The sequence below is a fragment of the Sciurus carolinensis genome, chromosome 5, assembly GCF_902686445.1.
Source record: "Sciurus carolinensis chromosome 5, mSciCar1.2, whole genome shotgun sequence".
Taxonomy (NCBI): Eukaryota; Metazoa; Chordata; class Mammalia; order Rodentia; family Sciuridae; genus Sciurus; species Sciurus carolinensis.
The window spans coordinates 107,280,526-107,305,689 of NC_062217.1; the positions used below are offsets into that span (position 1 = coordinate 107,280,526).

Genomic DNA, 25,164 nt, shown 5'->3' on the forward strand with positions numbered 1-25,164 from the left:
ATGTACAGTTCAAAAAGCAGACAAATCAAACGTACATTCATGAATGAAATTAAGATTGTTTAGGAAATTTTTTACTGGAGTCTGCTTTGAAAGTAACAATATTCTTTCTTACCATACCATTCATTTGGAAAAATTAGAGACCCAGAATAGCCAAAGCAATCCTTAGCAAGAAGAGTGAAGCAGGAGGCATCATAATACCAGACCTTAAATTATACTACAGAGCCACAGTAACAAAAACTGTGCAATTTTGGCACCAAAATGGACACGGAGACCAATGGTACAGAAATAGAAGGCGCAGAGACAAACCTACATAAATACAATTAACTCATATTAGACAAAGGTGCAAAAACAATCACTAGAGAAATGATAGCCTATTTAACAAATGATGCTGGGAAAATTGGAAAGCCACATGTAACAAATTGAAATTAAATCCCTATCTCTCACCCTGCACAAAATTCAACTCAAAGTACATCAAAGACTTAGGCACTTGAACAAAGACCCTGGGCCTAATAGAAGAAAAAGTAGACCCAAATCTTCACCATGTAGGCCTAGGATCTGCGTCCTTAACAAGACTCCTAAAATGCAAGAAGTAAAATAAAAAATCAATAAATGGGATGGATTCAAACCCCAAAACTTCTTCTCAGTAAAGGAAACAATGAATAACATGAAGAAAGAGCCTACGGAATGGGAGAAAATCTTTGCTGCATGCACCTCAGATAGAGCATTAATCTCTAGGACACATAAAGAACTAAAAAAACTTAACATCAAGATCAATAAATGGGCCAAGGGACTGAACAGACGATTCACAGAAGAAATACAACTGATCAACAAATATATGAAAAGATGTTTAACATCTTTAGCAATTAGAGAAATGCAAATCAAAACTACTCCAAGATTTCATCTCACCCTAGTCAAAATGTCAATTATCAAGAATACAAACAACAGTAAATGTTGGTGAGGATGTGGGGGAAAATGTACACTCACACATTGTTGGTGGGACAGCAAATTGGCGCAACCATTATGGGAAGTAGTATGGAGATACCTCAGAAAACTTGGAATGGAACCACCATTTGACCCAGCTATCTCGCTCCTCAGTTTACACACAAAGGACTAAAAATCAGCATATTACAGTGATACAGCCCCATCAATGTTTATAGCAGCTCAACTCACAATAGCTAAACTACAGAACCAACCTAGGTGCCCTTCAACAGATGAATGAATAAAGAAAATGTGATATATATATATATATATATATATATATGTACACACAATGGAATACTAGCCTCAAAGAAGAATGAAATGATGGCATTTGCTAGTAAATAAATGGAGCTGGAGAATATGATGCTAAGCGAAATAAGCCAACTCCCCCAAAATAAAGGTCAAATGTTTTCCCTGATATGTAGTGCTAATTCATAATAAGCGGGGGGCGGGGGGGTGGTTAGGGAAAAATAGAGTTATTTTAGATTAGATAGAGGGGAGTGAAAGGAGGGAAGGGATATAGGGGTAGGAAGAAGAGTAGAATGAATCAGACTTTATTACCCTATGTACATGTGTAACTATACAACTGGTGAGATTTCATATCATGTACAACCAGAAAAATGAGAAATTATAATCCATGTTTGTATGAAGTATCAAGGTGCATTCTAATGTCATGTATAACTAATAAGAACAAATTAAAAAAATAAAAAAAAATACCTAGTAGATAATCTAGAATGTATGTGTGTGTGTGTGTGTGTGTGTGTGTGTGTGTGATTGTATATGCATTGTTTATGAAACTTCCAAGAAAAGAAAAACTTTGGGAATCATAGATAATCATATAGGGAGAGTAACAAAGTTACTCATAACATTTTAAGTTCTCAGAATAAAAATACACTGTATTGCAAATTGGTGCATCTGCTCTGGAAAGCAGTATGGAGATTCCTCAGAAAAACCTGGAATGGACCTACCATTTGACCCAGTTATCCTACTCCTTGGTTTAAACCCAAAGGACTTAAAATCAGCATACTACAGTAATGCAGCCACATCAATATTTATAGCAGCTCAAGTCACAATAGCTAGATTGTGGAACCAAACTAGATGCCCTTCAATAGATGAACAGAAAAAGAAACTGTGGTATATATACACAAGGAAATATTATTCAGCCATAAAGAAGAATAAAATTATGGCATTTGCAGTTAAATGCATGGAGTTGGAGAATATCATGTTACGTGAAATAAGCCAGTCCCAAAAAACCAAATGCCTGATGTTTTCTCTGATAAGTGGATGATGATACATAATGGAGAGGGAGGGATGGTGGGTAAGAGAAGAATGGAGAAACTTTGGATTGTGTAGAGGAAAATGAGGTGGGTGGGGACAGGAAAAAGAAAGATAGTGAAATGAGACAGACATCATTACCCTATTGACATGTATGATTGCAAAAATGATGTGAATCTACATCATGTACAACCATAGAAATGAAAAGTTGTACCCCATTTGTGTACAATGAATCTAAATGCAGTATAAAAATAAAATTTAAAAAATTTTTAACGAAAATATGGAATAAGCAAAGGGGTAGATAAGGAAAGACAACTAAACTATATTTAGATAAATCTGCACAACGATATATAATATTTGGTTTTATTTTTAATGGAATGTATTACTTTTATATTAAGTAAATATGTAAAGATATATGCATTTTATATATGTGGATGGGACACATATGTGTGTGTTTGCTCAATTTCTACTTATTCTGCATTAAGAATTGAATTTAAATGAGCTATTAATACATTTCAGGGACAAACAAGATCATTGAAAATTACGTAAATGGTCTCCAATATCATCTTTAATTTTATAACTGAAACAGACTCAGGAGAAGCTATTGCATTTTACAATGTTCACAGAAAAATAGCGTTAACAGAAGAAAGACAATCTGTGTTAATCTTAAGATAGGGAGCTCGAAGAATGAGGAATTTAAAAAAATATTTCAAACATGATCCAGGGGACAGAGTGACTGTCCAACAAAGAACAATACAGCAGTCCCCAACTGAGATAATTCGTTTAACAGTGCCCCACCCATGACTGTGCATTAAACCTGGACTCATGAACCATTAACAGCCCTTGCAGTAGAATCCCCTGTTTGTAGGATTCATCTTGCTCACAAAACATTAGTATTGTGACTTTTTGGCTAGTTATATTTTCCTTATAATTCTATCTTTAGCATGTGATTTATGCTAGTGTCTTTTAAGTTTAATTAGTATATGTAAGTGGCACTCAATGTCATGATGCCTGGATCCATTGATAAAAATGAAGCTTCTGGGAATTCCCTAGAACAAGGTGACATTCCTACCTGGTTGGTATTTCTATCTCATCACTGACCTTTCATGAATTACATAATGACAAGCATAAGACTAGAGCTGTTCTTCAAAGTTCAGTTTCAGTTTCATGTGAATATACACATGAATATATATATATATATGTATATATGTACATAGACAAATATATACATATATATGTATATACACATGAGCTCAATTTTATAAATGTGCAATTTAAAAAAATAAATATAAATAATTCTTTATAAAAATAATGAAGAGTAATACTATATAATAAATATAAAAATTTTAGTGAACATTGGTCATATGACAGGTGCTGTGTTAAATGGGATAAATCTGAGTTTGGGAGGGTTATTATTATTTATAAGGACACTGATACTCAGGAAATGTTTTGACTGATTCAGGATTTAAACAGGATTCCCATAATACAGTTGTTCAGGTTATCCATTCTACAAAGGTTCCATTGTCTTCATTTACACCATAGAAGTATGCCAATTTATGTAACAGATGAAAGACAAGACACAACATTTTTGGCTTCCAGTCTAACCGCTTGAGCAGGGAGAATCCGTTTCTTAATAAATTTATTGTATTTATTCATCACATGCACTCACTCTCTCTCTCTACCTCTCTGTCCCTCTCTCAAATGTACATACATCACACATGTACATCCATTCCCACTGACAAATACATATTTTAAAAACCTTCTAAAACTTTGGTTCAAACGTTCTCATAATTTTATAATGTATTTGTAAACAAACACATCTGATTTTGGCAGTAATATATTTTACTGATTTTTTTTTTAATTATTTGTGGTACTGGGCATCAAACCAGGGGTGTACTATTGAATTACATTCCCTCCTTTATTTATTTTTTTTTAGTTTGTTTTGAGACAGGCTGTCACTAAATTGCCCAGGTGAGCCTCAAACTTGCAGTCCTTCTGACTCAACCTCAAGAGTAGCAGGGATTACGGGTATGTGCCACCACCTTGGCAGTAATATATTTTAAATATGAACAACATAGAAATGTAGAGGAAACACTAAAAATAAAAAAAAATTGTTATCCATGTATCATCTTCCTTCTATCCTTTCCTTTTATTAGTAATTCATGTGCTCAAAACCAAAGTAAAATCAATCCAGTTATAAACTCTGTGTAAAACGTGGTTTATTTGCTTCACTGTGAAAAATTGTGTTAGAACAAGGATTATATTATAAATTTTTTTATCCCCTATAACCTAAAATTTAGCACATAAACTTTCTTTCTCCGCTTGCCAAGGGTACCTCCTTCCTAGTCTCTTAACACTCAATTTGGGACCAGGGCACACATTCCAATATTGTCAAGATCAGTAATGCATTAAAAATTAAGTTGAAATATTATCAATTATAATGTTCTGTTATGAATAAGAATAAAACTTTTGTCAATATATTATATACTAGAAGTTCATTAATTTATTTTCTATTCTGACACAAATGAAATATAATGTCAATTTCATTCATGTTATAATATCAATTTCATTCATGCTTGGTAAGATAGACAATCATGTACCAAATGAAATGATTATTATGGAATAGACTATCAACCAATTTTATTCCTGCATCTAAGAGTTTATCCCAATAATTTGAATGAGAAACATTAAAGGACTTAAAACATGGCTAAATTTTCTAGTAAGAATATAAATTTCTGCAATGATCATTATGCAATATTTTTCTTAGAAGCAATTTTATACATTTGGATAACACTAGAATATTCTTTTTCATGATATAATAGTTATTAAATAAACAGTACCCTTTTATTTCTGCCAACCCCTTGAGTAAACAAGTACAAAGAAAAGTAAAAAAAATTATTCTTATCTGAAAGCCCAAGAGGGTATTATTCTGGCAAGAAAAACCTACATTATTTTATTAGTGGTTCCAGAATAACAATATTTTTCCTCTTCATTACTCTCTAACCTAACTATGTATGTAAATTTGTTGTCAACTATCATAATGTTTAATTCAACATGTAGATTATCTATGGCAAAAATATTCTTTTCATTCAACTTTTCCTCATTTTTCAATCCTGTCTCTGATCATCACTGTTGTCTTTCTCCAACAGTCATGGACCCTCATACCAAACATTTGAGTAAAAATACTGCTTTAATATTTCCATATCACATATTCCAATTCAGTCATATGTTGTGTTAGTCATGATTTGCCTGGTCCTGATTTCATCCTTGTGTAGTGTAGTATGTGCTCATAATTTAATAGCATTTTTAAAAAAAAAATCTATGGAAACCATTTGAGTCACACATAACTGAGCAACTGAGGAAGATTAAAAGAGTCTGAAATTGAGGGAGATCTGAAAGAAGTAAAGAGTTTGAGTGGGGAGAAGATAAGGAAGAAGAATGCATTATTACTTCTAGGGTACATTGAAGGAATGCATATGCAGAGGAAATACTGAAATGAATATACAGTTAAGAAATCTAAAAAAACATGATATAGAGATTAAGTTCATCAGCTATAGTTCCCATACCTTCAATCTTTCTGAGGGAGTCACTCACCTCTTAGAGGAGTGACCTGAGAAGGCATTCTAACTGTGAGTGTAAGCAAGTCATCTAAGTGTGTGTAGGACTTTAGGGGTGACCTACCATACTATCAGTGGTCAGGTGAGAAGTTGTTCTCTGCTTCAAGAAGTTGAGTATGTGATAACCAACAGTGACCTGATGATCGTATACTGGAGGCTATGTGAATATTTTTACAGAAGTTCAAAAGGTGCAGTGATTATAGATTAAACCAGGAAGGATTTTCTCTGATAACACCAGTCATGTTGCTTAGATGTATGTGGTTTGAGAATGTCTAATGTGAGAAATGGTAGTGAACACTTCCCTGCTTAGTGAACACTAAATATGGATAAAAATAGAATTATTTATGAAAAAAACCCACATTACACTGATTTGTCATCTAGGAACTCAGTCATAATGGATTCTTTCACTATAAATTCATAGTATTTTAATTTCAATGTTTCTTTTTGCTTCAACATATCAGTTATTTATTTTTTACTAATTTTTAAAAATTTGTTTTCAGACTGGAGATTCACAATTTCTATTAATGACAAAGATGAGAACCAAAATTTATATGTAAGTAAACCTTGTGTTCATTAGTATGACTATTCAGGGGATTAAGCTGCTGATTTTATGAAAAGAGTTAGTATTGTGAATTATAATTAGAATCCCAAGAGATCAACTGCTAAAACAACTGAGGACTGATAATATTTTTAATATGTGCACAACTTGAATACTATTAGAATAAAGTCAAACTAATTCACCTATTCTAAGATTAATAAGTTTAGCTAAGCCAAGTACATAAGAAATTCATATTATTTGCTACTACTACGATCAACAACATAACAAGACCAGAGAGTCATGAGATAGTTAATTATGTTCTTTGCTGAACAAATATTGAGTAAACACATAAAAAGTTAAACAAAAAGAATGAAATAATTTTTCTGAAATTGCAAAATTTTAGGAGGGAATTTTGTCTATTTTTTCCATTGAATTTAAAGTATTTTACACATACACACATGTCCTAACTCACATTATGAAATATTTAAAGACAGATTTCTCTAATACTGAAATATCTAAACCATATTTAGATCATTGTGGAGATAACTTGCCTGATCTCCCTGAAGAACCTGAAGATATACATCTTTCTAAAGTGATTGATTTACTATCAGGGAATGACTTAAGAAGCCAAACATCCATTCAATTATACTTATTCATTCTTATCCGTTGAAATAGTGGTGAGTGTAATAATGCAATTTTCAATTAAAACGCTAACACTGAAACCTCCTGTGACTTTTACTTTGAACCTTAGAGATCTTATCTAATAGGAATTTTTACTGTCTTTTGTATTGCTAGGCTTGATATCTTTGTTTGTGTTTATCCAAGAGTTATTAAATAGAATTTAATATCTTTTCATAGCAATTAAGCATTGGCTTAATGAATAAGAATTCAAATCTTAGGATGGATTTTCTACTGTAGTGCAATGCAATCCTTATTAAGAGGCAAAATGTATCCAATGCTACTTCTGTAAGTTTATTTTAGTTAAGGTAAATTATTGTACAGAGCTACTAACCTTTAAAACTTAACTACAAATTAATACTATTCATTTCTGTGGTGTGTTTCATTTTTAATTTAAGAACAGAATTTCTGGCCAACTTTAAAGGTCAGACTAATAGCAGTCTTACCATCGTCGTATTGACCCAAGCAAGCTGCAAAGAGAGAGCCAATGACGATCCCAGAAGCTAAACATTTCCAGAGAAAAAACTGTTGCAACATCTTCCGTCAAATTCCACTCAAGGCTAATCTAAAACAACAAGAGGGAAAAAGAACATTTGATATGTTCATTAATCTGTTATAGGTAAACAAAACTGTCACAGCATTGAAAAGCCTTAATGACTTCATAGTTAATTACCTGTGCCATGCTATCCATTAACAAAGTAACACACTTGTTTAATGCACTGGAACCTTTTATCAACATGAATTTGCAGACAAGACATCTCTAAGGAAAGACTTTTTTTCTGTTACTTAATTTGCAAGCAAATAGTTTGAAAAATTAACATACAAAAACATTAGAAACAGATCCTCTTTAAAATTGAGACCTATGGATAAATCAGTCTAAGTTACTAAACTTACATTGTCTATAGCATAATTCTGCTCTGAAGTATAAGTTGCTCTACAACAAATCAGTTTTTTTATATGAAAATTTAGATGAAAATTTATCTTACATGATTAAATAGAAAAACCCATCATTAAAATACTAATTCCTTTTTGATGCATTGATCAGTGATTGATTTAACCATGCCAGAAAACACTAAGGATAAACCATCCTGTCATTTTTGAGGAATTTAATTTTAATTTTTTTTTTTTGTAAATTCTCAGGAAGTTAAAAAAAAAAAGCTGATTGAGAAATCAGTAGCCAGTTAGCACACCAAAAAATCTTACTGAAAGAATTATATGCTCAGTTTCTTCATAAATTGAGAAAATTATTCACAGAGAATTGCACAAAATACTCCTGATTATAGAATGTAGAAGAACAGGGATGTGAACTCTGTTTCTCTGATTCAGTGGTTCCAAACTCAAATGCCTACAGAGGACAGCAAACAAAGGGAAAAAAATGAATTAGCCCACAGGGACAATAGGCGTGGTGGAGGCTGTGGAGACCAGCTGGTGCTCAGCTTCTGTCAATGGTTGTCATGGGGTAATGCAAACCAGTGTTGCCAGGTCTACTGATTTTCCAGGAAAAGGCAGACATCCAAGTTTTTATGTGATTGCCCAGTATTTAGATGATTGTGCAATCCTCTTTTATAAAGAGGACTAAATGCTTTTGGCAGGTCACATTGGTGTCTGAGTTTCTCTAGCTCCTACTTTTGCCCAGGATTCTCCCTTCACTAGACTAGTGTGGATAAAGTTCATCAGAGGACACAGAAGAACAATTTTAATTTTTTTCCTATCTTGTTTTTTATTCATGTTTATTAATACCAGTTTTATAATGCTTATTAATACAATAGCACATACAATTTATATACAAATATATACAATGTATTTAAAATTGTATTAAATGCACAGTTTCAAAGGAATTTAACTTACAGGAGGCACAATTCTTGAATTGCACACATCAATATACTACATCATGCACATTTAATACAGAACCTATTCTTTTGTGTCTTTACCCAAAAGGGAAAGAGGCCTTCTTTAACCTGCCTCCCAATACCTTTTTCATACTCTTAGGCACAGACAGTCTAAAGAATAATTCATTAGAGATCAATAGAAAAAAAATATATCAAACTTCCCTGTTTATTAAAAAAAAAGAGAAGGAAAGAAAGAAAACAACAAAATTGACCAAAGCTAGTGGTTATAGAGAGGATAAGAATATGGCTTCTTTTTAAGTCCAAGTTCTTCAAATTAACTAGTTAAGACTGAAGAAATTAAATAGCATATCTCTCACTTTAATCATAAAGTGAAGATAAAATAGTATGAACATCATAAGATTGTTTTGAGCCTTAAAAAATCAAGCAAATGTGAATGCACGATCAGGACAGTGCCTCAGAGTATGCACACCATGATGGCTAATGAGGGGTCATTTTTGAATCAGCATCTGTCCACTCTTAAAAGTATTTAAAAAAATATATTTTCTCAATTTGTCATTAACAAAGTCTCTAAGGCAAATATCATCCAACTCTTGGTGAGGAAAAGCCATGCTCTTACAGGATCTCAATGGCTCAAAGTTATCAACTGGCAGGTGCTGAAAAGGCTGGAAAGTTTGTGAGTCTGAAACCTTTGTCCCTGCCATCACAGAAAAGGACTGGTGACTTTCCCAGACGACACATGGCCCATGTTTCCAAAGGTATGAGAGGTCTAGAATGGCAACTGTACAGTTTCCCTGAATTCTAAAGGAGACTTATTCCATGTCCTTTCTAAAGGATTATAGCCTTATCAAGAACTATGCAATTAATGGTTTCAACTCTTTTTTTTTCCCCTCCAAAATGGCAACATTAAGGAACAAAAAAACAAACCAAAAAAATGGTGCTTAAATTTTAAAAGAGGAAATACTGAAAGGAATTTATTAGAAAAAATTAAAGTAAAAACACTATCTTGGCAAAGGACAAAAGGACCAAGTCATGTTCCTTTGTGGGTCCTAATTTTACCCACTGAACTTCCTTCAAACTACTCTATTTTGAATCTTATGTTCTCACAGATGATGTTCTAACTCAAACCAATTTGGTTTCATTTCAAAACCCTCAAAATGAAAACAACTGTATAGGTCATTATTTCAAAGTCACTGACGTTACTGCTGGTATTTTGCCTCCAAGAACAAAACTACCAGATCTGAGATCCTGCACATTTTTATTAGAATATCATTTGTACTTTACAAAACATCACAAAAAACTTTTCGTAAAATACCTTCTCCAATAGGTATATTGAATATTTATTCATAGAAATAGTAAATACCTGGAGGAAAAAAATAACTTAGGGGAATATGATACACTTACTTGTTTTTGAATAATGAGAACAGAATATTTCTATACTTTATTGTTCTATTTTTATCGACTTCAACTCTAAAGCAATTTTAATCACTTCAATGAGCTCAGCATTTATAGCAGCTTTAAAGAAAGCCATAACTCATCATGTTAACCTAATACCAAAAAAAAAAACCAGAGAAAACCCCATTTTCTACAAAATGATAAAATGCAAAGATACTTCCTAGAAGGAGACTATACTTCTCCAATCAAAAGAACATGGAATCAATGTGCCAATCAGATGGTAATTCACTTTACAGTGGCACTTTTGTCATGAAATAAGTGGGAATAGAGCAAATGCTTTAAATAAGAGACTTTTAATTACCAGCTTTACTATCCCTAAAATTGCATGAAAATGTTCTACAGGAGATGAAACTCAAGTCTCTTGCAGAGTGAATATAGGCAAATTAAATACACTTCAAACAACACTTTCAATTTGGTGCTATGCCTTTCTTTATATATAAATCCCACACCAAATTTTTACCATGTTTCCTAAATACAGATTTTTTTCCTCCTGATCTCCTTAACCAACACTGTTAAATTCTAGAAATCTAGAGCATGCTCAGTTCCAAAAAAGAATGTGTTGTGACCTATAAAGAAGTTAATTGTATTTGATTTTCAAGAAGCAATTTAATTGGTATATTCAAAACTCTGGTATACCAAATAGACATAATTTTGAAAAAGTGATATGGAAACAGTATTGATGTAACATCAATATATTGGAATAAAGTAGCTTTCTCAATTACGTTATAATCTTATAGGTAAGAGGTTGAGCTTCATATTTAACTTATATGTTTTCCTTACTCTAAAAATATTTTTTTACAATTACTCAACACACAATATCAAATTTTGAATTTCACATATTTTGTATTCCTTACAAGATAAAGTTTATTATCATTTCTCTGGTATTCTATATTCTGAAAAATTCATTTACCCAACAGGGCCTACAAGATAGCACTTTTTCTTCTAGGCATCTGGAAAATATCAATGAACAAAGTGACTTATGTCTCTGTTCTCATGGATCTTATAGTCTAGCAAAATGAAAATAGTAAGCAATAAAAATAAATTATATCAAATGTTTATAAAGGTAATAGGCAACTTGAATATACTTGCTAGAATTTTCAAAAATTTATACTATTATGTTACACTTAATATCATTCAATAAATGAAATTGAGACTACGCAAAGCAATCAAAATGTGTTCTGATAATGTAACTTAAGAAGAATCTTTTCAAGGAAGCATAACTGTGCTAATAACCCAGCTGAGAGTGCCCTCCATGGACTCTGCTGTCCTGAGGTGAGATTACTGTTTGTCTCTTGGAAAGAGAATAAAGGTCTTTCACTCTGTTCCACTTTCAAGTATAAACCCAAAGCCAGGCGATACAGAAAGCTCTGTTTTGTACTTTGTCCTTGCTCCCTGTGTCTGGGGTGGCCATGGTGACATATGACAAAAGCAGCCAAGGCTGACACCACAGCAGTCTTCCTTCAAATATGTTTCCACAATGTTAACTATCTTTTTAGCCTATGTCCCTGACAGCTATGTGAAGCACCACTAATTTTCTCTGAAGATAGTGAGCTTGGAGCCCACTGCCATTGTCTTGATAAGAAATCCCAAACCAATGACAGACAGTAAGCTGAAGTCTCAGTGAAGTGGGAGCTGTACATAGGCAGTCTGCCCTTCAGCATTTGCTCAGTCAAACCCCACCTACTTCTGATCTCTGACAAAATCTAGATAGAGCTATAAAAATAAAACTTGTCATTGCTCTGTATTCCTTGTGAGAAATATATGCTATCCATATGCCAGAATAAAGTGAAAGTCACTTCAATGCAACTTCAACTATCAAACTTGAAAATATGAAGCTTTCCAAAGTCACCATATCTCACCATACCAAGTATGAATTTCCTGAACTGACTGCCTGGAAAACTATTTCGTACTTCAGCTTGGAGGGAAACATCAATAATGGCTCCATTGCTTTAGTCCCTTAAACTTATACTTATCACTCTTCAGTCTCACCTGATGAATCATCTTTTTTTTTTTTTTTTTTTGCCTTTTGTAATATAAACTTCAGGAAAGTAAACTTTGAGAAATTACTTCAGGTACATTCTCTCTTTCTAGATCATTTTATAGATTTCCATTACTATGTATTTATATATGTTCATATTATTTATTCACCTATAATTATATTTAAAATACTTTTATATATGTTTTCTACATAATAAAATATATTTATACTTGTGTACTACTTTATATCACATATTTACACACAAAATCTATGTAAATAAGTATCTTATTTATCTTCCAGTGTGGTTTTATTTTATTTTATTATTTTGGTTAGGAGTTCAAGTTCAAGTACAGAAATGGTCAAGTTGTATCTAATTTGAGGTAAGACTGGGCAATGAAGTATGCTATTGCTATGGTTTGCAAGTCACCTATTCCCCAAATATTGATGTGTTGGACATCTGGTTCTCCGTGTGAGATGGTGGAATTTTAAGGAGAAGAGCCTAACTGGAAGTCCTTAGGTCATAGTGATGTGCCCTCAGAAGGGATCTGATGGACTAAGCCCAACAACCCACTCTTGCAATCCCAGCAACACCAGAGGTTGGTACAGGAGCATCTGAAGATTGCAAGTTCAAAGCCAACTTCAGCAATTTAGCAAGACCCTATCTCAAAAAATAAAAAGGGCTGGCTCAGTAGTAAAGCACTCCCTGAGTTTAATTTCCAGTACCGCAAAAAAAAAAAAAAAAAAAAAAAAAAAAAAAAAAAAAAAAGAAGAAGAAGAAGGATTAGAAGAGCTCTCATGAAACCCCGGAGCTATCTTGAGAGTTAGTTATTATAAAAGCTGAGCCTAACCAATGAATGCCTCAGTCTTCTTGCATCATGTATCCCTTGCTTTTACCGTATCATGAGGTCCCAACCAGAGGTAAACTAGATACCAGCAAAATATTCTTGAACCACGAGAACTGTGAGCTATACATACACCTTTTTCTTTATAAAGTTAGCCTGCTTCAGGTATATTGTTATGGTAACAAAAAATATATTAATATAATTTTCAGAGGACATTGTGAGATTTAAGTCTAGCAAAATCAAAGTTACTTGATCATTGCTGGGGCTTAAGCCCAATAACATGCTATAATGTTTAAATGTGTATGGGGAGCCATATATGAACTATGCAGGCAGAGAGGTTGCTTTTCTGGGAACTCCTGGGTGAAATGCCCCCAGAGAAAGTCCAGGTCATGCTGGCACCCTGCCTTAGCTCATAGCCTTAGGTTCAAACGCAGCCAACTGGAGATAGATGTAACCTGCCAATCCCCAAACAACCTGTTTTCCCCACTCTTATTCTGTTTTCCTCATTCTTACCCTGTTTTCCTCAAGAAGACTGCCACACTGAATCCATTTGATGTGTTCCACCAAAAATAAAGTATTCTCTTTTCTGTTTGTTAGAATCAGACCCATCAGGTCTTTCTACCTGTCATTGCTCCTGCTTTTGAACATATAATTCTTGTCTTTTCTTTATTTTTTATAATTCTTTTCTAGTTTTTATTTCCAGTAGGCCTACACCTCTGACAGTTACCCACTCCCTCCCCATGCAGGATGTGGGCAGAAATGTGCCTTAGCCAATAAGTTTAAAATGTGAGTTAATTTGCTTTTTTGCGGGCTTTCTTGGATACATAGATGCTCTGAATATGTTAGATAAAATAGAATGAAAATAATTTAATAATTTATTTATTATTTTAAATAAAATAATTAGAATGAAAATAATTTCAAAAACAAGAAAGAAATAAAAAAATTTACCTTGCTATTTCCAAAATCATTGACGATGTGTTGCAATCTAGTTTAAAATACTTTGAATATAGAATCAACAAATGCAGACATTAATAAGTCTGATTTAATTTAAGCATTTTCTGAAACAACATGATAAGCATGAGCAAGTCCAAGCTTAGAATTTCTTCTGATAAACTTTGGTGGACTCCTAGAAAATTCAAATTCATACCTTAACATACCTGTCACTTGTCTAACCTTTTCTAAATGGTATTTTTAGTTATAAAATTCTCAATGAATGAAGGATGGATATTGGTTTTCTTTTGGGGTAATGTTCCTTGTTTAAAAAAATACATTTTTTAGTTAATTTAATTTGCATTTGGACATAGTACTTATTAGAAATTGCCAATATTCAATTTAATCAATGTAATATGTAATGTGCCATAATAATCTAGCCACATTTGTTTGTTTAGTAAAATGTGAATATGTAAAATTTTCAAAAAGAGTATAAATTTAATCCCTCTGTTCATTATTTTCATCATATTGAATATTGTTTCTAGTACCTATACATCTATAGTATCCATACATGCATTTACTTAATAGTAATTTATTATATATAATGCATGTCAGACACTCTGCTACCATTGTAGAAATAAATTGTTTCTTCACAATGACCTCTATCCAACAAGCAGTGTTTCATTTTTTTACATAATGTATCAAGTTACTTTAGTAACAAAATTCCAAATCAAAAGAGTATTAAGCATGCTGAAATGGAAGGAACCCATGCATTATTTTATCTGTGATGTGTTTAACTTAAAAATATAGCCATCTAAACTCAAAACTGAGTTTTAAGGCTCTGACAAGTGTATTATGATTTTAAAAGGATGCTTGAAAAAGTTTTGTGTAATTTCATTCTCTTACTTAGGAAGCAGATTTTGATAATATTCTTACTTGATCAAGGCTGCACTCCTAAGAAAAATAATGAATAAATGAGTGTTCTCTTAGGGCATATCCAGTAGCAAAATTTTAAGTATTAAGAGAGATGAAATTTAAAAATATGGGAACACAAGTGACTTTTCTGATGCATGATAGTAAACATACTGACTGGAATGAGAGAGTCTCCTGCTGCATTCCTAGCTTGACCACTATTTTTTCCCCAGTCCTATAGTGGTAAACTGGTGAAACTTGTGAAATTTATTTAAATTAAGACAATAAAATTTTAATACTTAGTTTAAAATTAAAACAATGAAAGGACCACTCTGGCCTTTTTTTTTCTATTGTAATTGACTGATGAATGATTGAACAACAACAACAAAAAAAAAAACATAGGAGTAGTTAGGACTATCCATTTGTTTTATCTTCTGTAAAGTGTTTATTCAGTACAAATTCTGAGTAATGGACTTTAAAATGTATAGAGGCTACAGCATTGACGGAAAAAAATTGAAATGATAACATCTGGCTAATTGATGGTCTCACCAGAGTTTTCTAATAGGCTATGACATTCACACTCTCAAGTACCCCCCAGTGAATCAAGCCATTGTATAATATCTTCCTAGAGTGTGCAGGTGGGATCAGTATTTGCTTCTAAATAATAGAATATGAAAAGGTAATGAGTTGTCACTCTCTTGATTCAGGTAATTTATATAACAATCTTAACACATTGGAGAGAGGGAGAAAGATTTTCCTGCTGGGCTTCAAGGTCTTGAAAAAAAAGACATATGCCAGGGTACTTCAGGTGGCCTCTTAGAACTAAAAGAGGCATCCAGACAACTGCTTCAGTCATAAAATTGAAAGGAAATGAGCTTAGCAGAGGACTGCTGTCTAACTGATCTTATAGATGAGAATGCAGACCAGCCTGCATTTTGATTGCAGCCTCGTAAGACCCTGAGCCAAGCACCCAGATAAATGCTGTCTGAACGCCTTACCTGAGGAAACTGTGAGATAATCAATGCATGTGATTTTTAAGCCAAAAAATATGTGGCAATTTGTATGCAGCAATAATAAAGTAATAAATGTAAAGATCTGGTAAAATTGAGTGTACAAAATGCTGATCGGCATGCACTAAAACCATGGAAAATCAATTAGTAAAGTAAACCATTTTATTACTTATAGTTGGTCATGATATAAAATAATTTATAATATCTGAATATTAATATGTGTACAGTGAATAATAGAGTAAATACCAATTGGAAAACAGAAATTCTAGTTAGTCATTTGTTTGCTATATAGCTTCAATATATATTTTGTAAAATTTACTTAAAACTCATTTAATAAGAATAGAACAGAAAATGTGTATTTTATATGCTTTATTAGGTGACATGTATATAGAATGAATGAAACTAAAGTTCATTCTCTATTCCCTCTCTTCTTATTATAATGAACTCAAAAATCACAACTTTGTAAATTTTATTCATGCTTCTCATCATATGCAGGCTAACCAGGGATCATAAAATTGCATATTATGTCAATGCAAATCCCAAAATTACATTCTCTGCATAAAACCTTTTTCTGTTATGGAAAGGTATGGCTTAGATGTCAGGTATCCCCCAAAAGCTCATGTGTGGGACAATGCAAGGACATTCAGAGGTCATACGATTGGGTTACGAGAGCCTTAACATAATCAGTAATCCCTTACAGAGATTAACTAGGTGCTAAATGTAGACTGGTAGGGTATGGTTGGAGGAGATATATCCCAGGGGTGTGCCTTTGGGGAATATATTGAGTGAGTTGTGAGTTTAGTCTCTCTTTCTGTTTTCTGATCATGACATGAGCCTCTTCCCTCTGCTACACTCTTCTGCCATGATGTTCTGCCTCACTTGAGCCTTGAGGAATAGATTTGGCTATCCATGAACTCAGACGTCTGAAATAGTGAATCCTCAAGTAAACTTTTCCTCCTTAAAATTGTTCTTGTCAGGTATTTTAGTCACAGCAGCAAAAAGTTAACTAAAACACTGTCTTTGCAGGATTTTTTCAGGAAAGGGCCTCAACATAACAAACTGGACCTATGTAATTTATAATTTCAAAATTGCAAAATTCTGTCAAGAACTAAACCTACGTATTTGATGATGACAAAAAATATGTTAAAGGTGAATATTGGAGTATGGTAGAAGTTACTATTATTAAAATCATTAGACAGTTTTTATTAATTTTGATAGCCAAATATCAGAATGTTTTGCTTCATTTCACTGTGTCTTTCTTATTCATACCAAGAAGTTATATGGGAAATTTGTGCTGTAGGACATTTGCAGAAATATGTCCAAAACAGCAACTCAAATAATAGACTAATAGAGAAAGACACCCAGATAGGAAAGAATTTTTACACTAGATCTAAGTTTTGTTTGATATAATTATTTTAAACTTTTAACCTTTATCTTATAAATCTAGGTGATTAAGGAAATGACTAATTTTCTCAAATGACAAAAGTATAAAGATGAATAATTTGACTTAGAGAGACAATTACTTGTGTAGGAGTCATATAACCCTTCATTTGCACTACAAATTCCAAGGTCACTATCCTCTTTCTCAGACAGACTTGATTTTTAACATAATGCCAACTGTTATTTGGTTATACAAAAGTTCTGGGAAAAACAATTTCCTTTGAGTCTAGAAAACATAATAAAATTCTAAATGTAAACTATATCTAATCCGTATTAGACATAGTGCCTGAAAGAGCTTAAAAAGAAATAAAAGATTTAAAATATCTTGACTACTTGTGTGTGTTTGCAATTCTCTGCATCAATCCGAGAATATAAGATTTTGAATATTTAATTATACTTTTGAAAATAAAATGAATACAAATCAAATTATGGTCATGAAAATACCCTATATAAAGGAAATAATATTCTAATTACTTTCAATTGGTCAACATATGATAATGTTTTAAGATGCATAAAAAGCACTCTGGCATATTAAATAGAAGATCATTTCAGAATTATTATGTTGGAGAATAAAATAAATAAAATTCAAAATGTAATGAACAATAATATAAAGTATAGGACAGGAGAAAATATGGTCCTTCAGTAGAAATATAGAAGTGAATGTCGATTATAACTCGATTGTCAAAACTATTTAACTATTCATTCACTGTGAATGGATAAGGAATGTGTGGTAGATATATAAAATGGAATACTATTGTTCCATAAGAAAGATAGAAAGTTCTGCTATTTGGGACAGAATAGATGAGTCTGAGGACATTATGTGAAATGAAATAAGCTAGACACAGAAAGATGAATAGTATCTCACTTATACACAGAATCTAAAAATGTTGAACTCACAGATGCAAAAAGTAGAATAGTGATTGGCAGAAGGATACAAACCACTTACATAATATTTTTTTCTATTAAAATGGTTTAGACCTTAAATGGTGTATAAAATCAAAGTATCATTTTACACTTTTTCTTCACTTTTAAAATATCTTGTTGTATGTCCCCTGGAATTGGTGATTATGTCAAAGATATCTACCTATTAATTTTCAAAAATGGCAAATATCCATTTCCCAACATAACACATCAAGAGAAATTATACATAAAATAGATAACTATTTCTAAAAAGTATTTTTTGTTGTTGTTTTTATTATTTTATATATTAATGGAGTCTTTGATTTTTTTCTACATACAGTAAGATCATGCATCTGGAAACACTGACAATTTTATTTTCTCTTTTCCAAGTTAGATGCAAATTATTTTCTTGCCTGATTGTTCTAAAACTATGTTGAATAGAAGTGGTAAAGTGTGCATCCTTGTTGTGTTCCAAATCTTAAAGACAAAGCTTTCCTCATTCAATATGATGTTAACCCTTATCTTAATATACACGATTTTTATCATGTTTTATTCTTCTAAACCTAATTCATTCAGTTTTTTTAATCATGAAACAATGTTGAATCTTACCAAGTGCCTTTCAGCATCTATTGAAATGATTACATGGTTTTGTCCTTCATTCTGTTTATGTGATCTATAGTGTTAATTGATACACATATATTGCACAATCCATGCATCCCTGGAATGAATCTCCTTGATCATGGTGAATAATCCTTATAATGCACTACTGAATTTGGTTTGCTAGCATTTTGTCAAGCAGTTTTGCATGTATGGACTGGTGACTTTTTTGTTGTTAAGTCTTATTTTGGTATTAGGAAAATGCTGGTTTTGTAGAATGACTTAGGAAGAATTCTCTCCTTTGGATTAATTTAAGAAGAATTGGTATTGGTATTAATTCATCTTTAAATTAATGTTAGAACTCAGCAATGAAGCTATCTGGTCTTGGGATTGTTGTTGATAAAAGACTTTTTGTTAATGACTCAATCTCATTACTTGTTTTTTCTTTATAAATTTGATTTTTAAAATGGACATATAAAATTGTATGTATTTTTCATATACAATGTGATGTTTTGAAGTATATATACATTGTGAAATGACAGCATCTAAAAAATTAATATATGCATTACTCCACAGTTATATTTGTGGTGAGAACAGTTTAGATTGCACTCTCTTAACAATTTTTAATACAAACTTCATAAATTTAATTTAATTTTTAGTTATTTCTTCCTAGACATTCCTCCTTTATATTTCAATATGAGACTCTCTTCCTTATTTAAAACTTCTCAAACAATCTTCCTTCTCCATCAAGTATAGGACAAATTCATTTAATCTTTACAAGAATTTTTCTTCCATTCAGAAAATATGTTTCAATTTATATTTATGTTGTTGACAGTGGGTGCCTTGGCAATATTTACCTTTTTGTCTTATGCAGTTGAAAAGAAGAATCATTACTACACAAATACTTATCCTAGCTTTTTATATCAAAGTCTAACAGGGCTTGGTTCAGATTAGCATTTTATCAGTTTATGTTGAATGAATTCTTAAAACAAATTTAGCATTTTTGACATGACTTACCAAGTGTATTAACTAAAGCTAATTTGTTCTGATCACATCTGTATATTTGTATGGAATTTAAATTTATCAGTATTTCCACAACATTTGTCCAATAGATTAGAACAAATAATTGATAAAGTCCAAAGAACTTATATTTCTTTAGAGATATTTATAATGCATTGTGGAGAAATGGTTATAAATATTGTTCATCTTCACATAGAATGTAAACTTGTTTTATATAATCATATATTAATCATATAAGAATATTCAGAGTTGTGATACTTAGATTGAATATAGATTCTTAAAAATAAAATACAATTGTCAAATTAGCACTAAATCCTAATTACTAAATAGAAATTTATAGTACTTAAATTTTAGTCAGAGAAGGTAGGCAAGAAAAGGAAATAAAAGGCATACAAATAAGAAGAAAAAAACTCAAATCATCACTCTTTACAGACTATATGATGCTACACATAGAAGATTAAATAAAGCTCTACCAATAGACTTCTAAAGCTGGGAAACAAACTCAACAAAGTAACAGGATACAAGATCAACATACAATTAACAAGTTTTTCTACACCCCAACAATGAAACTGATGAAAAAGAAAGTAGGAAAACAATTCCATTCACAATAGCTCAAAAAATAATAACCTAGAAATATATATGTATATTTTATATATATATATATAAAACTTAGGAATATATGTACATATATATGATATATATACCTATAAGTACACTTATATGTATACATATATATACATATACTTATATGCATATGTATATGTATATATATGTATATGTGTGTGTGTGTGTGTGTGCATGTGTGTGTGTGTGTATCACCAAGGAGGTGAAAGACCTCTACAATGAAAATTATAGAAGACTGAAAAAAGAAATTGAAGAAGAGATTAGAAGATGGAAAGACCTCTCATGTGTTTGGATAGGCACAATTAATGTTAGAATGACCATGTTACCAAAAGTGATCTGCAGATTCAATGCAGTCCCTATCAAAATGTCAGTAACATTATTCATAGAACCTAAATTCATATGGTTTATAAATAACTGAAACTATTTGGGTTATTTTTGATTCTGTGAATCAGTAAAATAAATTTCTCAAATTTTCCCTATGTTTGAGTACACTGATATTAGCAAATCCTCTGTAACCTAAAAAGATTTCCATTTTTATTATGCATCTTCATAAAAAAGCATTGAAGAGAAGTGAATGTAAGCCACAAACTATATTTTATTATTTTTGTTGAAATGATTAGAAAGTGACCAAAAGGATTTTCTTTAAGGAGAATTTTCAGAAAACAAAAACAAAAAATTGAAGAAAACTTATAAGGAAATTTAAATTATAACTTTTCCCACTTAATTAGCTCTCTTGTCTAATTAGGCAATAATCACTTTTTAAAAGTAACACTTTTCCCCTTGAAACTATTACTGAAGTTCAAAGGTTCAAGTTTTTAATTACCACTCTTATTATGAAGTATTCAGCATAACTTTCAAAATGATGAAATGTCAACTATTTTACATGATTCAGCAAGATATGTCTCTCCAAAAAAATACCATTGAAGAGTATGAAATTCCATACAGATTAATGGCTAGAAACTTTTCCCCTGCTACTTTTCAATTTCAGAGACAGATGTATAAATGAGAATCTGGGATCTTTTGTGGATGAAAAGAAGCAGAAGTCTTAAGATTAGAAACTTGCTAATGTGATGCTCATGGGCAAAGATGAAATCAGATATTAGGAATGATTTTGAAGTTGCAGTTTTAGTAAGAATAAAGATACAGTGAATGGAGAATTAAAGAATCTGATTTTAACCCTCATTTCACACCCACCAAGGCATCATCATGCATTTCAAAAACATATACTGTTAACCTCTTGTAAGTAAGGATGTTTGAGGATTTTAAAATTTCAGATAAAATTTTTGGTGGGATGCATGTGTGTATGTGCACATGTGTGTTTGCATGTATTAAGTGAAAGTGGAACAGTTGTTTCAGGATGGGGTCATTAGTGCATTAGTGCATTAGTGTTAAGGTTTAGGAAGATATTGTAAATTAGTGAAGTTGAACTGAGGAAAAAATAAGGAACTTTGGAGACTTTATTGCTGTGTTGTCCAGGTCATGGTGTGATAGTTTGAAACCTTGAGCTTTGGGGTCTGTCATTTGCATCATCACAGCTCTATATATTTACGACTCCACTACTAATATCATGTGCCCCCCAGACCTCTTTTCATGGTTATGTTCTCTGAGAACTGTTAACAAATTAGAGTGTTTTCTGCTTGGAAAAAAAAAAAGTTAGAAATAGACACAATAGCTGTAAAGATGATGTGTCAAGATGCTCAGAACAGCCTACTGCAAATATTTTTATTTTGCTATGCATAATTTTTTCAAAGAGGAATTTTCAGAAATGCCATGTAAGTACTTTAAAAAGTAATATACACATATAACGCACATGTATATCCACAAACATTTTCTTGGATGCACCTCTACCTCTTAAGTAAGAATGCATTTCAGGCACAATAATCATCTCTGTAAATTTTATTCCTGTGTGAAGTATTTTATGCTCTAAATTTTGCAATCAGGTGAGAAATTTTTTAAAATGGTAACAAAATTCTAGGTTAAACTGATATTGATGACACACCTATGCTTTATCTATTCTTTTGAGGCTTAAGGATGATTCTAGACAATCTCTTCAAGTAGCTCTTGGCAAGTGTTGCTTATCTTTTTGTGGGCAGCTCTAAAACTGACATCCCAACTATTGAAATTTCTTACAAGAGTCTAAGGTTATGTATATTGCTCCCATGTACACACACACATGCAGAAAAAAAAGGAGAAAGAAAAGAAAACGAAGCATAGGATTGCAGTCAGATTTGTTCTCTACAGGTATTTTCTAATTTTCAATAATTTGGATTGAAAAGAAGACTTCCTGAATGAGTTTCAGATAGTCATAAATAGTACCTTGAAGGTTATTACACATAAGACCACAAAAATAAAAGAAGACATGCATACTTTCAGGAGGAAAAATGATTTTTTAAAAGTAAGATAATATGTAAATATGGGATAAAATAATATTTACATAGAGCTGAATAGAACAATAAAGACCTGATGGCATAGTAAGAATTCTAGAAACATTTGGGTGTGACTTATGTCATCAGAGTGAATTAAAAACATATAATAGATCATAAATTATGTGATGCAGGGATTGTGTAATAGTTTATTAGTATAACCTGAGAATATTGCCCTGGAGCTTACTGTATTGAAGAGAAAAAAGAACTAATTGCTATCTAATGATACATACCCTAAGAGGCTTTAGGAAAAAATTAAAAAGCACTAGAAAAACATACTCTGTTTCATGAGGCATTGCTAATTAAAGTGGAAAATACTGTTTACAGAGATTAGCCTCTAAAAAACACTTTTCTTGAAAACACATGAGAAGTAGACTCATTTTAATACTTTGAATTAAAACTAAAATTGTATCATGCATTATCTCACACCAGCCAAGTAATACATGCAGAGTGAAAGCTATTCCAACTGTCATATTAAACAACTTTAAGTGTGGCTTATGTCTATAATTTTCTTGTAATCTCATTCTGAATGGAACTTTTTTTAAGCTACAGTAATTACAGAGGAGGTAAGAGTCTTGCAATAGTGATTTGTTTACAGACAAAACAAAAAAAATAATAAGAATGAAAGTACTCTGATAAGGAAAGCTTTGTTTAAACTTCTTCTTAGAAGTAAAATACTGCTATAAATTGAAAACTTGCTACTTATTTTTGAAATATTATTACTTTTGCTTCTTAAAAACTAATCAGAAAACCATCTTCCAATAACTTCTAAACTTAGGGAGTAATTTTAATTTGGGGGTAATACATATTTGATAACTTAAGGACATTTTGATATCTGTGTGCATATGAGTACCTGCTATATTAATAAACACATAAACTACAAAGATATGATGTATATGATCAAAACATACATTACTAATCTGATTAAATAAATTAACTTCTTTATATATTTTGCTCACTTATGAAAGGCAGTTAGGGTTTTTACCCCAGATTAATTGTGATGATTTTATCTTTCTCTAGGATTGGTCCAGTATGGTAAATGTAGTGGGAAGAGAGGCATGTGAATAAAGGGAAGCCCCTAACCAAAGAAAAATGAAAAGACAGTAACTGTGCAGAGTATCTGGAGAAAACCTCTTTAGGATCTGTGAGAATCTTTCCTCCTTTGTGCAATACAATTCTGAACACTGTGAAAACAAATCTGAAGTGTATATTCGTCTTTCATGTGAGATGTATTCTTTATTATATAAGGTGTTAAAATACAATGATTAGGCATATTTTTAAATGATTTCTTCACCTTGTTTGAAAAGTATTATTTAATGAAGCCTTTACGGAGCTTGTATTTGTGTGAGAAAAGACAAAAAATACAATGGTAGTATACATAGTACTAGTGCTTGAAGAAAGATGTAAGAGGAAAGTAAGAGGGTTGGGGAAGGGAAAGGGTTGCTAGTTACTTAGGCTATTCAGGGCTGGCTCTCTGATAAATGACATTTGAAATGAAAGCTGAATAGATATTGTAGAGAATCTATAATTGGGATGCAATCATGACAGTTTCAAAGATTTTGCATTGACAGTGTACCAGCATTTGGCTGATAAAGGATATAGTTCAGACTATTGAGAGGGAGGGAGTAATAGATGGGAGAAGTAGTCAACTCAGGAGACTGAGAGAATGAAGATTCCACTTCCTAGGATGTGTTATGTAGAGTTAAGAAACAGATTTGGAGTAGAAATCCACAGTTTGGCATGGGATAATTGTTGAAATATTTATTAAACTATTATATTAAATATAAATGACCCATAGGCAGATATCAATGAATTCGGGAGTTAGGGGATGATGTAAAAGCTGCGAATCGTGAAAAAAAAATGATAGAGATTACTTATGCAGTGAAAATAAAGGAGAATCAACAGGACTTACAAATATTTGGAGGTCTCAAAAGTAAATTCAGCTAGAAGGAGTAAAAGGGAGTGGTTGAGGTCAAGTGAAGAAAGGGTTTCAAATGGAAGAGGATGAGAGTATGTCAGATGTTGCAGGTAAGGAATGAGAACTGACCAGCCTGGATCTAGCAAAGCACATGTCACTTCAATATGCAACCACAAGGATGA

The 25,164-nt window shown here is 32.0% G+C and overlaps 1 protein-coding gene across 1 annotated transcript in view; it reads right to left on the bottom strand.

Moving 5' to 3' along the window:
- The window catches only part of Pcdh15 (protocadherin related 15), a 942,952-nt gene that overhangs the window by 787,033 nt on the left and 130,755 nt on the right, over nt 1-25,164 (bottom strand). The window contains 1 exon segment of the mRNA XM_047552806.1: nt 7,533-7,651. Coding sequence (XP_047408762.1) covers nt 7,533-7,623 — 91 coding nt within the window. The 5' untranslated portion in view covers nt 7,624-7,651.